Here is a 12644-nt window from a genome sequence, read left to right on the forward strand (position 1 = left end):
GCAAGCCCAGCCCGGCTATGTCCAGGTACGCCTGAATTTAAAAAAATAAATATATCTAGGCCGGGCCGTATATTTTAAAACCAAATATTTGAAATCGCCATTAATAGCTGTAAAAATCAAAAATAAATTAAATATATTTTAAAAAAATCCAGACCAGTTTTAAAAAACAAACCCGGACTGGGCCGGGCCGAAAAAATATTTTAAAAATAAATCCGGCCATACAAATGGCACATCTGCAGGTCACTTTTATATCTAGGCAGTTTAAATTTTTAAATGGCCAGTCAAAATTTTTATTCCGGGCCGCCAAATGTTTAAGCACGGCTCTGTGTATAAGCTAAAATTTGAGGAAAAATAACCCAGTTTTATATGGTAAGTTGGTTAAAAGAAATTATTTAATAGAATGAATTTAAACAATATATTGTATAAACTATTAAAAAAATGGAATGGAATATTTTTTATACGAAAAGTTACTTTTAGGCCCGGATTTGTTTAAAATTTTTTGTTTACACAACTTATGTATTTTTAATATCAAACTTTGCCTTCTTTGAGGATTTTACGCTCTGATCCGGAAATTTAGAAAATTTGTTATTTTTATCATTTTAGTTTGCATTTTGTAAATTATTTCAAAAGAGTATTGAAAATATGAGTAGCAAATGAATATGTTAAACAATCCTTTATATTAATTTTTTAATTGATTAATTGATATAGATTAATAAACCTGACCCGAATTTATACCTCTTTTTAATATTTCAAATTCGGGTACAAATTTTTAAAATTTTCGATTACCAGACCTTTAAAGATTAGCTACAATAATTAATTTAATATAATTTTTTAACTGGATTTTAGAAAAAACCCCGAGGAAAAAAAATTGTATGTTCAGATTCCAGTTTAAAAATTAAATGGACAAAATATTTTCTTACTTTTTCTATTAGAATTTTGAAATAAATTTGATAAATTTAGTATAAATATTTTTATAATGAAAATTTAGACTCAAATTAAAATATATGTAAATTATCTAATATAAAATGAAATTCATAAAAAATTGTTAGTAAGTCAGCAAAAATTTTATTTTAGATTAAAATTTATAAATAAAATTACAAGTAAATACACATATACATAATATTATGAAATAAAATGTACAAATTTTAAATAAGATTAAAGTCGAGACTGGCGGGTGGAGGGGGGTAGGGCACGACAGGTCTATTAGAAAAATTTTGAATTTTTTATAATGGTGTTTTAACATATTATCATGATGTTATTTATCATGAAATAAACATTATAAAATATTTTATAAACAAAATTGGTAGCATAAATATAATTGTACATTTTACTTCAAAAAATCGAAACCCTTTGGGTAAAAATAATTGTTCAAGTTCAGGTTTGAAAAAAATAAAAACTTCAGAACTCTTCAAAACCTGCTTGAACACTTCTATATAAAAACCTTCACTCAAATTATGTATATAGGTAAGAAAATGTCTTGATTTCATTATTAAAATAAAAATACAAATTTATAAATGTTCATTTTTATTAATTACACAATTATAAAATAACTAGTTAATAACCCGTCAAAAATGACGGGGTTGAGGGGTAATTAGTTTGTGTATATGGTGCTAAATATACTTAATTAATATATTTTATAAAAATATTTAGGAAAAAGAGGTGAATTTGTGAATCACACCTCATAGATATTCTTAATTTCTGATTCATCTATCATCGAGTAAGAGAGAAAAATATGATGACCGTCTTTCTTGAAGGGATGAAAAATATATAATTAAGAGTACCAGAGCTCACATTAGTCAGCATTGCTGAGTCCGAAAAATGACGGGGAATGAGAATTTTCTCCTTACTTTTATGATAGTTGTTACCTGTTATTTGAAAATAATATCCAATTTTTATTCTTTATAAACCTCTCCCACCTTAAGTTCAGGTCCAATCCATTAAAACTAAGTTTAAATGCCATGTTTTGAGTCAAAATATATTTAAAGCTTTTACTTGATACCAATATTATTTATTAAAATATTACTGATCATCTATGCCTATTATTTATTAATGAAACCAAAGCAAGGTCCAAGGCCAAAATAATTTTGAAAAAATTTCCCCAACCCCAACCAAAGATCGTAATAATTTTGGTAGTTGAGAACTGGAATAAAATATTTTAAAAAATCATAATGATTGTAAAAATACAATCAAAAACAGATTTTATGGGCCTTGGTTTATTTGTTTTAGGACAATGTTTGATTCATAGTTAATAATAAAAAAATTTCCAAGCCTCCAAGCTGATAATAATTTAAAAAATTTTCCCCAAGCGTAGCTCAATATAATTTATAAAATATTTTCCAAGCCCAGCTCGACCCTTATAATTTTAAAAATTTTTTCTTAAACCTGCCAACCGATAATAATTTTAAAATTTTTTTCAGTTTCCAATAAAACATAGTATAAAAATATTATCCAAGCCCAGCCCAACCCATTATAATTTTAAAAAATTTTCTCAAACCTGGCTAACGGCTAATAATTTTGAAATTGATTTCCCAAGCCTGGAGCTTCCAATAAAAAAGATAAATATTGATACATTTAAATTACTTTATCATAATATAGTTTCATCTATAAGAAAAATTGTAATAAAAAATTAAATATTGATAGGGGAGTGACTGGAAAGAAGGGTTGTCTAACTAACGTTAAGTCAGTGGTTCTATCCTTGATGTAAAAAAAATAACATTAGAAGTATATAGACTCCTTCGATTTATTTAACATTAAGATGATAGAAAAGTTGATATTAAAAATAAAAATTATAATAAGGTTATACGAAAACGTTCATTTCTTAATTACGGCGATTATATATTAGATATAATTTATAAATAGTTACTAGTTTTAATATTGAACAATATTTCCTGACCCGAATATATACCTTTTTTTAATATTTCGAATTCCGGTCCAAATTTTAAAAATTTTACGATTTTAAAGCTCTCTCTCTCTCTAGTCGGGTTCTGTACCAGAGCTATAAAAGAATAGATACAATAATTAATTTAATATAATTTTTTAACTGGAATTTAAACAAAATCCATGAAGAAAAACAAATATCTGTTCCAGATTCCAGTTTAAAAATGGACAAAATATTTTCGTACTTTTTCTATTATAATTTTGAATTAAATATTGATAAATTTAGTATAAATATATTTATAATGATAATATAGATTCAAATTAAAATATGAAAATTATTTAATGTAAAAAATCAGAAGAAAAAAATTGTTAGAAAGTCAGCAAAAATATTATTGTAAATTAAAAATCTAATAAGAAAATTATAAGTAAATACATATACATAATATTATAAAATAAAATGTACAAATTTTAAATAATATTGAAATAGGAACTGAAGCGGCCCCTTCTAAAAATTTCAAATTTTTTTTATAATGGTATTTTATAGTGCTGTAAACATTTCTAAAAAATCGAACGCGTTCACGTTCACTTTCAAAAAAAAAACGCGTTCACGTTCGTTCAGAATTTTTTAATTTTTTACACAATATATTAGCCATGCTAAAAAATAATATAGTTTTATTTTGAAATATAATTATAAATGCAATATAATATAGCGAATAAAAAGTTGATATTTTTATTTATAAAATAATTTTTCTTATTAAAGACATAGACTTTAAAAATGATTTGTAAATGACGTCAATATGATTAACCAAAAAATATCCGATGAAACAAATGGATTTATAAAAGATTTTATTAAGCCACACCAAGTAGATTCCATTACTGTTTCTTTATTAATGAATTCTCTTTATTTTCGGAACCTCTAATATTTTATAGTAAATATAAATTATGCATACTGGTAATATTAGGGTATGTCATGTAAAGATTAGGCTTCTAAGGGATTTCTTATCTTGGCCATATAGATCTTCTCACAGATAATTGCATCCCATACCTTTTTACCTAATATTTAGGAATACCAATCTTGGGCCTAATATAGTCACATGTCGATTTCAACTATAAAATTCGAATATTCTATTTCTTTTCTTACATTGCACCTCAACTAACAATTTCCCCCATACCGGTCACTCTATTCTACCTAACTGCCGAACCTGGAGATCTCGGAAAACCATTCTCAAAAGTTGCCTCACTAATCAAGGTATTGTGCATCCTGTATTTTAAATTATATTTAGAGGTGGCTAGGGGCATTAATTATATATATCGGGGATACTTATAAATATCATGTAGATTACGGCTACTATTAAAAAGTGTTTAAATTCAATCCCAATCGTAAGCTATAAAGGCTTGATATAATTGTAGCAGTATGCGAAGTTAAATATTATAAATTAAAAAAATTGCATGAAATTTAATCAATTATTGTTTATTTTTTTAGTGTATTTTTTATATTTAAAACAGTATAATATCTAGAAAAATTGATTTTATATAAATTATTCGGAATAAAAAATTTTGGCCTCTCATAGTAATTGCAACTTAGTGGAAGGGCTTTTATATCGGTGCCGTTACCTAGGTCCTTATCCCCGGTAATTGTGGTTTACCAAAATTCAAAGGTTTAGAAAATATTTTTTAATATATACATTTAAAATAAAAATTATATACAAGGCAGTGCACTTATAATTTTTTTTTGTAAATTAAAATAAACGAGGGTTTTTTGATTTTAATTATAATATTATGCGTGTTTCTTTTTTAATGGTTTTTAATTATAAACAATATAATTAACAATTTAACTACAGTAGTTTTGTTCTTCATAATATATATATAATATATCCTTTATAATTAGTAGACATTTGATAAAGAAATTTAGTAGAAAATCTGAAACTGTTAGTAAAATGGAGAATAATAATTTGGAATTAAATATGGTGTTCTAAGAAACTGAAGAAACAGGTGAAAAATGTTAATACATGGGTATGGAAAAAATATCAAAGGTCTTCAGAAAAGATAAGAGAGATAACAGAATGTAATCAGTTCAAATTTACATGCATAACTAGATGGATTAGCCTATATGATAATATGACTCACTGTTAAAATATAAATCACAATTAAATTAATTATCTGAAACAATTAAATGTCCCATTTTTAAAGCATTTGATATTGTTTACATTAAGTAACATTGTAAGGTTTTAAGCCTTATATAGACAAACTACAAGGGCAGAATAGTATATATATGGAGAATTAAGGTAAACTTAAAAATTCAAGTTTACATTATTGACTAACTAAATGGGTAAGAGAGACTTATATTAGTTTCATGACCTTTTTTCAATATAAATTGCTAAGAATTATATAGCCTTATGTGGTTTTTAAAAACCATTATCAATTACAGCATATGTATGAATTTATTAACCTTTTTTATCACTTCTAATTCATTAGACACAAATTTTTTTTATATCAACAATCGAAAATATTTGAAAGAAACAAGAAATTATTAAGTTGTATTTTGTTTTAAATAAATTTTATTTCTATTTTTAAAAAATTTATAGATTAGTAAAAAGTCAATTTTCATTATAGATTTGTAAAAAGTTTATTTTCTAAATTCAAAGTAAAAATAATATCAAATAATATAAAAAAAGAATAGTATATATAGTTATAAGGTAATTGACATCATTTACATAGTAACATCAATTTAAGATAAATTTAAACATTGAAAAAAGGCTATAATAACATTTTCAGTTAAATAAAAAAATCAATCAATCAACAAAAATAAAATAATAATAATGATAATATGTATAACAATCAATTAGTATATATACTAAAACATTTCATTTAAATTAATACTCAATTAACAGCAAAATAAATACATTTCAATAGATATTTAAATTAATACTCAATTAACATCAAAAGAAATTATTTCACAAATTTGAATAAACAACACAATTAACATTCCCCTCCTCGACAAAGCACCTAGTTGCTGCTCGGTGGGCGCATAAGTCTGTCTGAGACGCATTAGTCCATACGTTTTCGTAGGTTTAAAAAGTTGGTGGATTAGAATAATAAGTAATCATCATTGGTCTCACAATATAGAATTCATAACCTAACGTCCAACTTCCATATTGGTCCTTTCTAGGTTGTCACATTAGGTTAGATGCTGGTTATCATATTCCAGTCCAACATCCAGAGCCAGGACACCATGAAGAAAGAAGCTTTTTGCATGAAAGAACGTGCTAAGGTATGATTCTTGGTCATATCAATAGATAAGGTAGTCATCTCAATAGGTAGTCATCTCAATAGATTAGGTAGTCGTCACAATAGGTAGTCATATCAATAGATAAGGTAGTCATCTCAATAGGTTAAGCAGTCATCACAATAGGTAGTCATAACAATAGGTAGTCATATCAATAGATAAGGTAGTCATCTCAGTAGGTAGTCATCTCAATAGATTAAGCAATCATCACAATAGGTAGTCATCACAATAGGTAGTCATCTCAGTAGATTAAGCAATCATCACAATAGGTAGTCATCACAATAGGTAGTCATATCAATAGATAAGGTAGTCATCACAATAGGTAGTCATATCAATAGATAAGGTAGTCATCACAATAGGTAGTCATATCAATAGATAAGGTAGTCATCTCAATAGGTAGTCATCTCAATAGGTAGTCATCTCTAGGTAGTCATCTCAATAGGTAGTCATCTCAATAGGTAGTCATCTCAATAGGTAGTCATCTCAATAGGTAGTCATCTCAATAGGTAGTCATCTCAATAGGTAGTCATCTCAATAGGTAGTCATCTCAATAGGTAGTCATCTCAATAGGTAGTCATCTCAATAGGTAGTCATCTCAATAGGTTAAGCAGTTATCACAATAGGTTAAGCAGTCATCACAATAGTAGTCATCACATAGGTAGTCATCACAATAGGTAGTCATATCAATAGATAAGGTAGTCATCTCAATAGGTAGCTCACTTTTGTATATGTATATATGAGAATAATATTTGACTATATATTTTTTTTAAAAAAAACAAGTCATGTCAGTAACATTTTTTCTACTAAAAAAATAGTAATAATTTTCTTTTTAAAATATTTAATCTATTTATGTTATAGTTTGAGCTTGATAATATACTACTTTCTTTATAATATATTTTGGTTTTTTATCCCCACTCAATTAATAATGTCTTAAAATATGGATGCGATAATTTAGAGCCAAATAATCAACATTATATTTATCATATAGGAAAATAAATTTCCAGATCTTCTTTATCATCTTGGACAGCTTAAAGTTTGTTAACTCTAAACAATTATTCTGAGTTTCATTTCTTGTCATTTATTATATTTTGCATACAAAATAAACTAGCATATAAATAATTAAAACAATACAAGACATATCTAAAAATAATATTTTTAATACAAAATCTATTTATTACAGTATAAAATATTGTTAATTGTGTTGTTTATTCAAATTTGTGAAATAATTTCTTTTGATGTTAATTGAGTATTAATTTAAATATCTATTGAAATGTATTTATTTTGATGTTAATTGAGTATTTTAAATATCTATTGAAATGTTTTAGTATATATACTAGTTGATTGTTATACATATTATCATTAATATTATTTTATTTTTTAAAAGTAGAAATAAAATTTATTTAAAACAAAATACAATTTAATTATTTCTTGTTTCTTTGACCTTTTTTTATGTAAATTGCTAGAATTATATAGCTTATGTGGTTTTTAAAAACCATTATCAATTAAGGCATATGAATGAATTAATTAACCTTTTTTATCACTTCTAATTCATTAGACGCAAATTTTTTTTTATATCAATCATCGAAAATATTTTATACTGTAATAAATAGATTTTGTATTAAAAATATTATTTTTAGATATGTCTTGTATTGTTTTAATTATTTATATGTTAGTTTATTCTTATGCAAAATATAATAAATGACAAGATATGAAACTCAGAATAATTGTTTAGAGTTAGCAAACTTTAAGCTGTCAAGAAGATCTGGAAATTTATTTTCCTATGATGATTAATATAATGTTGCTTATTTGGCTCTAAATTATCGCATCCATATTTTAAGACCTTATTAATTGAGTGGGGATAAAAAACCAAAATATATTTAAAAGAAAGTAGTATATAATCAAGCTCTAACTATAAAATAAATAGATTAAATATTTTAAAAAGAAAATGATTACTATTTTTTAGTAGAAAAAATGTTGCTGAGTTTAATAATGCATATAATAGTGAGCTGGAGGTTTTAAATTATCTTAAAGACCGTAAAAATTCCATAGAAATACTATTATTATCCTCTATTAAGGAAATTTTTTTAAAAATATAATATTGCAATACCTGGATCAGCTCCAGTTGAATGATTATTCAGTTTTGGCACAATGTTAACCGAAAGGGCAAAGGCTTAATTATAAATTATTTGAAATATTGATTATCTTAAAAAATAATGATCAGATTTAATAAACTTTTACCCATTTGTAAAATTAATATATCAACTCCCATTCTAGCCTTCCTTGTGTATACTATGAATAATTATCAAAATTAACTCATCATTAAATATTTTATTCATTAATTTCAATTCCCCATAATATGCGTATGTTATGTTCTTCATAAATAAATAATAAAAAGTATATTACATACTTAACAATTATAATTTAAATGTAATAATAATTTTATGAAAATTCAACAGAAACATATTTATCTTGTAACTTTTTTTATCTTGAATAAGGAATACTTATACACTATCTAAGATCCATTTTTTTATAAAGAATCTGAATCTAGATTCTTTTTATGAGGATCTGCCAAAGTCTTTAACAACCTACCACTAAAATTAATTATACAACCATCATTTTAATGATTCCTCCTTACTTTATATTCATCACTAGATGGCTCAAAGTAAGTTGTTACTGTTTGATAATCTTTAGTCTTCAATAGAGGCTAGATAAAAGTGTTATATAAATAATTATAAGATTTATATTTTATAAATAATTCGACAAAATTGCAAGAAATTTTAAAATACAACTGGTTTTTCTAAATTTATTAGTTTTCCGGTATTTCAATATCGGAACATGAATGATTAAATTATTAAACATAAACACAAATGAATATGAAAAAACAAAATTTTTTAGAGATTTATAATTTATTCTTAAATCGTGCTTATCCGATTAAAAACGCAGTCTAAAGCCTGATGTAACATTTATTTAACTTAGAACTCGGTTTTTGTTTAGTGGAGGAAAACTGATTGACGAAATAATAAATATTAATTAGGGAATAAATATTAGTAACTCAGGTATCACTTTCACCAAAACTAATAATCCTAATACATAATATATTCTTAAAATCTGTGTTTTTAATGAACGATTCTTAGAAAGATTCAATGAAAAGTATAAGAAAGGGTTGAATAAAAAATTAAATTCGTGTAATCAATTTAAACTTATTCTAATCTTGAGAGTCATTATATAAATTTATATAAGGTTAAAAAAAAATTAAAAGCTCTATCATTGAATGTATCTTCTTCAATTAAAAAAAAGAGTAATTATTTAATATGGTCTTCATTTTTAAATCTCCAGTTTTAGATCCGAGTGATAGCCCTTCAGTTTTAATAAGGAAATATTCTAAGAATTCTGTAATTTTTTTGAACGTTCATCGTGAATAGAACCCTGAAAAGTAATTTTTGGGGGGTAGAGCCCGACCCGAGCTAAACATTTTAATTCCGATCTCGACCCGAGCCCGAACACAACTTTGGTAAAAACTTTGAAATTTTTCACCCCGTTTATTAAACATAAGTATTTCTTCCATAGTATAGATTTTCCATTTGTATTTTCTTTGGTCTCAAATTAAATTCTAATTTTAGCAGAAATTATTTTTAAATTTAGTATCCATACTATAAATATTTTTTTTTTAAATTATGAAAATCTGAAGCTATTAAATTGAATAAATCTTACATAAAACAAAAATCATCAATAGCTTAATATTCTAGATTTTATGTTGACTTAATGTAGAATATTAGTATATATATTTTTTTAACCTGATAAATTATAATGTATGTAAGTAATAGAGTTTTAAGTAGCCACAATACAGATTACGATCATAGGCAATTGTTGTGAATGGGATATCCGGTAAATTAACAAGTATGAATGCCATTGTGGATCTTATGTGGCATTACTTAGAATCAAATTATTATTAATGATATTTCTAATACTAATGGTGTGTTTTCAACCTTAAACAGCCTAGGAGGACCTAGTTCAAATGCTGCTTAGGCTATGTTAAACAAAAAAATATCGAAGATTAGAACCAGGACACAATCTAACTATTGTTATTCTAGTTCAATCATTTTCAAAAATTCGACTAAATAGCCCTAAAAGTAAGAGTAAAAAAACGAAAAAAACAAAAAAGAAACAAACGATTAAAACGAAGAAAAAAACAATGCCGCAAAATACTTATAAAAACCAAAATGGGGTTTCCTAATAAAAAATGGTATAAATCTATGTATTCCTTTTCTCTTATCTTTTAAGTTTTCATTCTGAGTTCCTTTTGCGATTAATTTTTGATTCCGCATATCGCGCAAAAATAGCAGCACACACTTGACATGAATGTAGCGTTTCGCAAATAGATGGTAGCATTAAATAAATAAATATCTGGGTTTTTAATTTTTTAAAAAAAATATAAATATATATATATTCTTTCAAATTTCTTAACTAAAGGCCAATAAACATCATATAGCATTAAAAAAAATTACAAAAATGTTTACTTGGTAATATGAGAATAATGTTATAACCTTCAAAAAAAAATTTTTTTTTAAAAATACATATTTTTTATAGAAGATATCAAACTACCAAAATTGGTTCCAAAGTACTCTCTATTTCTTGCCAATGAAAATAAGTCAATGTAAATTAATTATTAATGTTTTAACTTTAATTTTAAAGTTGAAAAAAATTATTAAAATCACAATTTTTAACAGAATACACTTAAAAATTATATATTGACTTGAAAATAAAAGTTTCCTCTATAATTATATAACAAAATTACTAATATACAAATGCATTTGAAATCGCTGGTAAAAATATATAGAGTTAAAATTTAATATGGTAATAATCTTAATTTTTCAATTAGTTTGCTGCAATTATTTTGACTTTTGGTGTCAACTATGGACTGGATATCAACTTTGGTAAAAAAAAAATTGTGTATTTTTAATAACTATATACCAAAAAAAAATTATTATTCTTAATTTAGCATTTTAAGCAGAGGAAAATTAAAAAAATTTAACTATTCACAAATATAATATATAATATAAATAGTAAGCTATTTTTTATTCATAATTAGGCAAAATAAAATTTTAGGCGCAAATTATGAGAATTTTTTTATAAACGAAATCACATCTTGTAACAAATTAAAATATTATAGTCCTGGATAATAGATATTTTTGCGGATTTGATCTTAGAAAAATTTCGTAGATATGCTATTTTTAATTTGTTTAAAATAAATCGGATAGTAAAATAAGATTCGTAATCCTACCATGTATTTAGTATATGCCTATCCTATAAATTGTAAAACATTTTTGTTTCAAATATATTAGTAATTAATAAAAAATCAATTTAAATCCAGAATTGATTCAAATTTCCATTATCAAAATGTTTGAAATTCTACATAAGCAGGATTATAATTTCGGCTAAAACGAAGAGTTTTAAAAAAAATATGCGCAATTAATTTAATGCGTTTTAATTATACTCTGACTTCAAATAAACTAGAATATAGTTCATATTAAAGTTTTCTTATTTTATTACAATATTACAAAGATATATCAAAAGGTGATATTGGACACCATTCTTATAATAAAACTGTAACTACAGGAAAACTTAACACGAATATAACAACATCGATAAGCACTAATATAACAGGAAAACGAAATCCAGATATTATTAGCACTCATAAAACTCCCAAAACAACTCCAATCCCTGGAAGTTACAAACTGAAAACGAAAAGACGGAAAACTAGGAATAGTAAACGGAAAACTACTAAACACAGAACTAGAAAGAGTAAACGGAAAACCCACAAAACTACTAAAACACCCAAAACTACTAGAACTCCTACAACTATATCTAAAGCCACAACTCACACAGTAACGACTACAACCATGATTCCTACAATATTGAATGTCACAACTCACACAATGACGACTACCACCATAATTCCTACAAATATGAGTACTACTACAATTCCGACTACGTATACTGCTCCTACAACTATGATCACTTCCCCCATTGGTTAATAATAGTTATAAGCCCTAATTTACGTAAAAAAAATTATTTGAATAAAGAATATGTCTGTTTATTATATTAAATACTCTCTTAAACATTATATAAAATATTGACACATAGTAGTAATAATTATATTTATTTTTACAATTCTTTCATGTCAATTGTCCCATAAATTGTTATATATTTATGTTATAATTTTTAAACATTTATTAATATTATTATTTTAAAATAAAATTTATTATATCTGAACATTTTAAACAAGGCAATATTATATTATTCATCGTGAAATGTAAATTTTATTGCATTGTACACTCAAAAATAGATAAAGAAATTTCTAAGATTACAAATATAAACTCATATTTTGCAACTATAATCAAACAAATATATTTCTCTATTTATAATTTATAACTTATATTGAAATCAAGTGGATTATATAAGTACAATTGTATATGGTATT

The 12644-nt window shown here is 24.8% G+C and overlaps 1 protein-coding gene across 1 annotated transcript; it reads left to right on the top strand.

Annotated features, from left to right (window-relative positions):
- The first annotated feature begins 10955 nt into the window (after nt 1-10955).
- LOC135927201 (salivary glue protein Sgs-3-like) lies at nt 10956-12240 on the top strand. The gene is made up of 3 exons (XM_065463154.1): nt 10956-10986; nt 11043-11097; nt 11726-12240. Exons 1-3 carry the CDS (start codon nt 10969-10971, stop codon nt 12196-12198), a joined length of 546 nt encoding a protein of 181 aa, XP_065319226.1. The 5' UTR covers nt 10956-10968; the 3' UTR covers nt 12199-12240.
- The last annotated feature ends 404 nt before the right edge of the window (nt 12241-12644 follow it).

This window comes from Gordionus sp. m RMFG-2023, chromosome 3, assembly GCF_954871325.1.
Source record: "Gordionus sp. m RMFG-2023 chromosome 3, tfGorSpeb1-WG-v2, whole genome shotgun sequence".
Lineage (NCBI taxonomy): Eukaryota > Metazoa > Nematomorpha > Gordioida > Chordodea > Parachordodidae > Gordionus > Gordionus sp. m RMFG-2023.

Coding starts and splice junctions, on each gene's coding strand:
- LOC135927201 (XM_065463154.1), top strand. Junction 11,098..11,725: donor TGGACTGGATATCAACTTTG/GTAAAAAAAAAA, acceptor AATATTACAAAG/ATATATCAAAAGGTGATATT.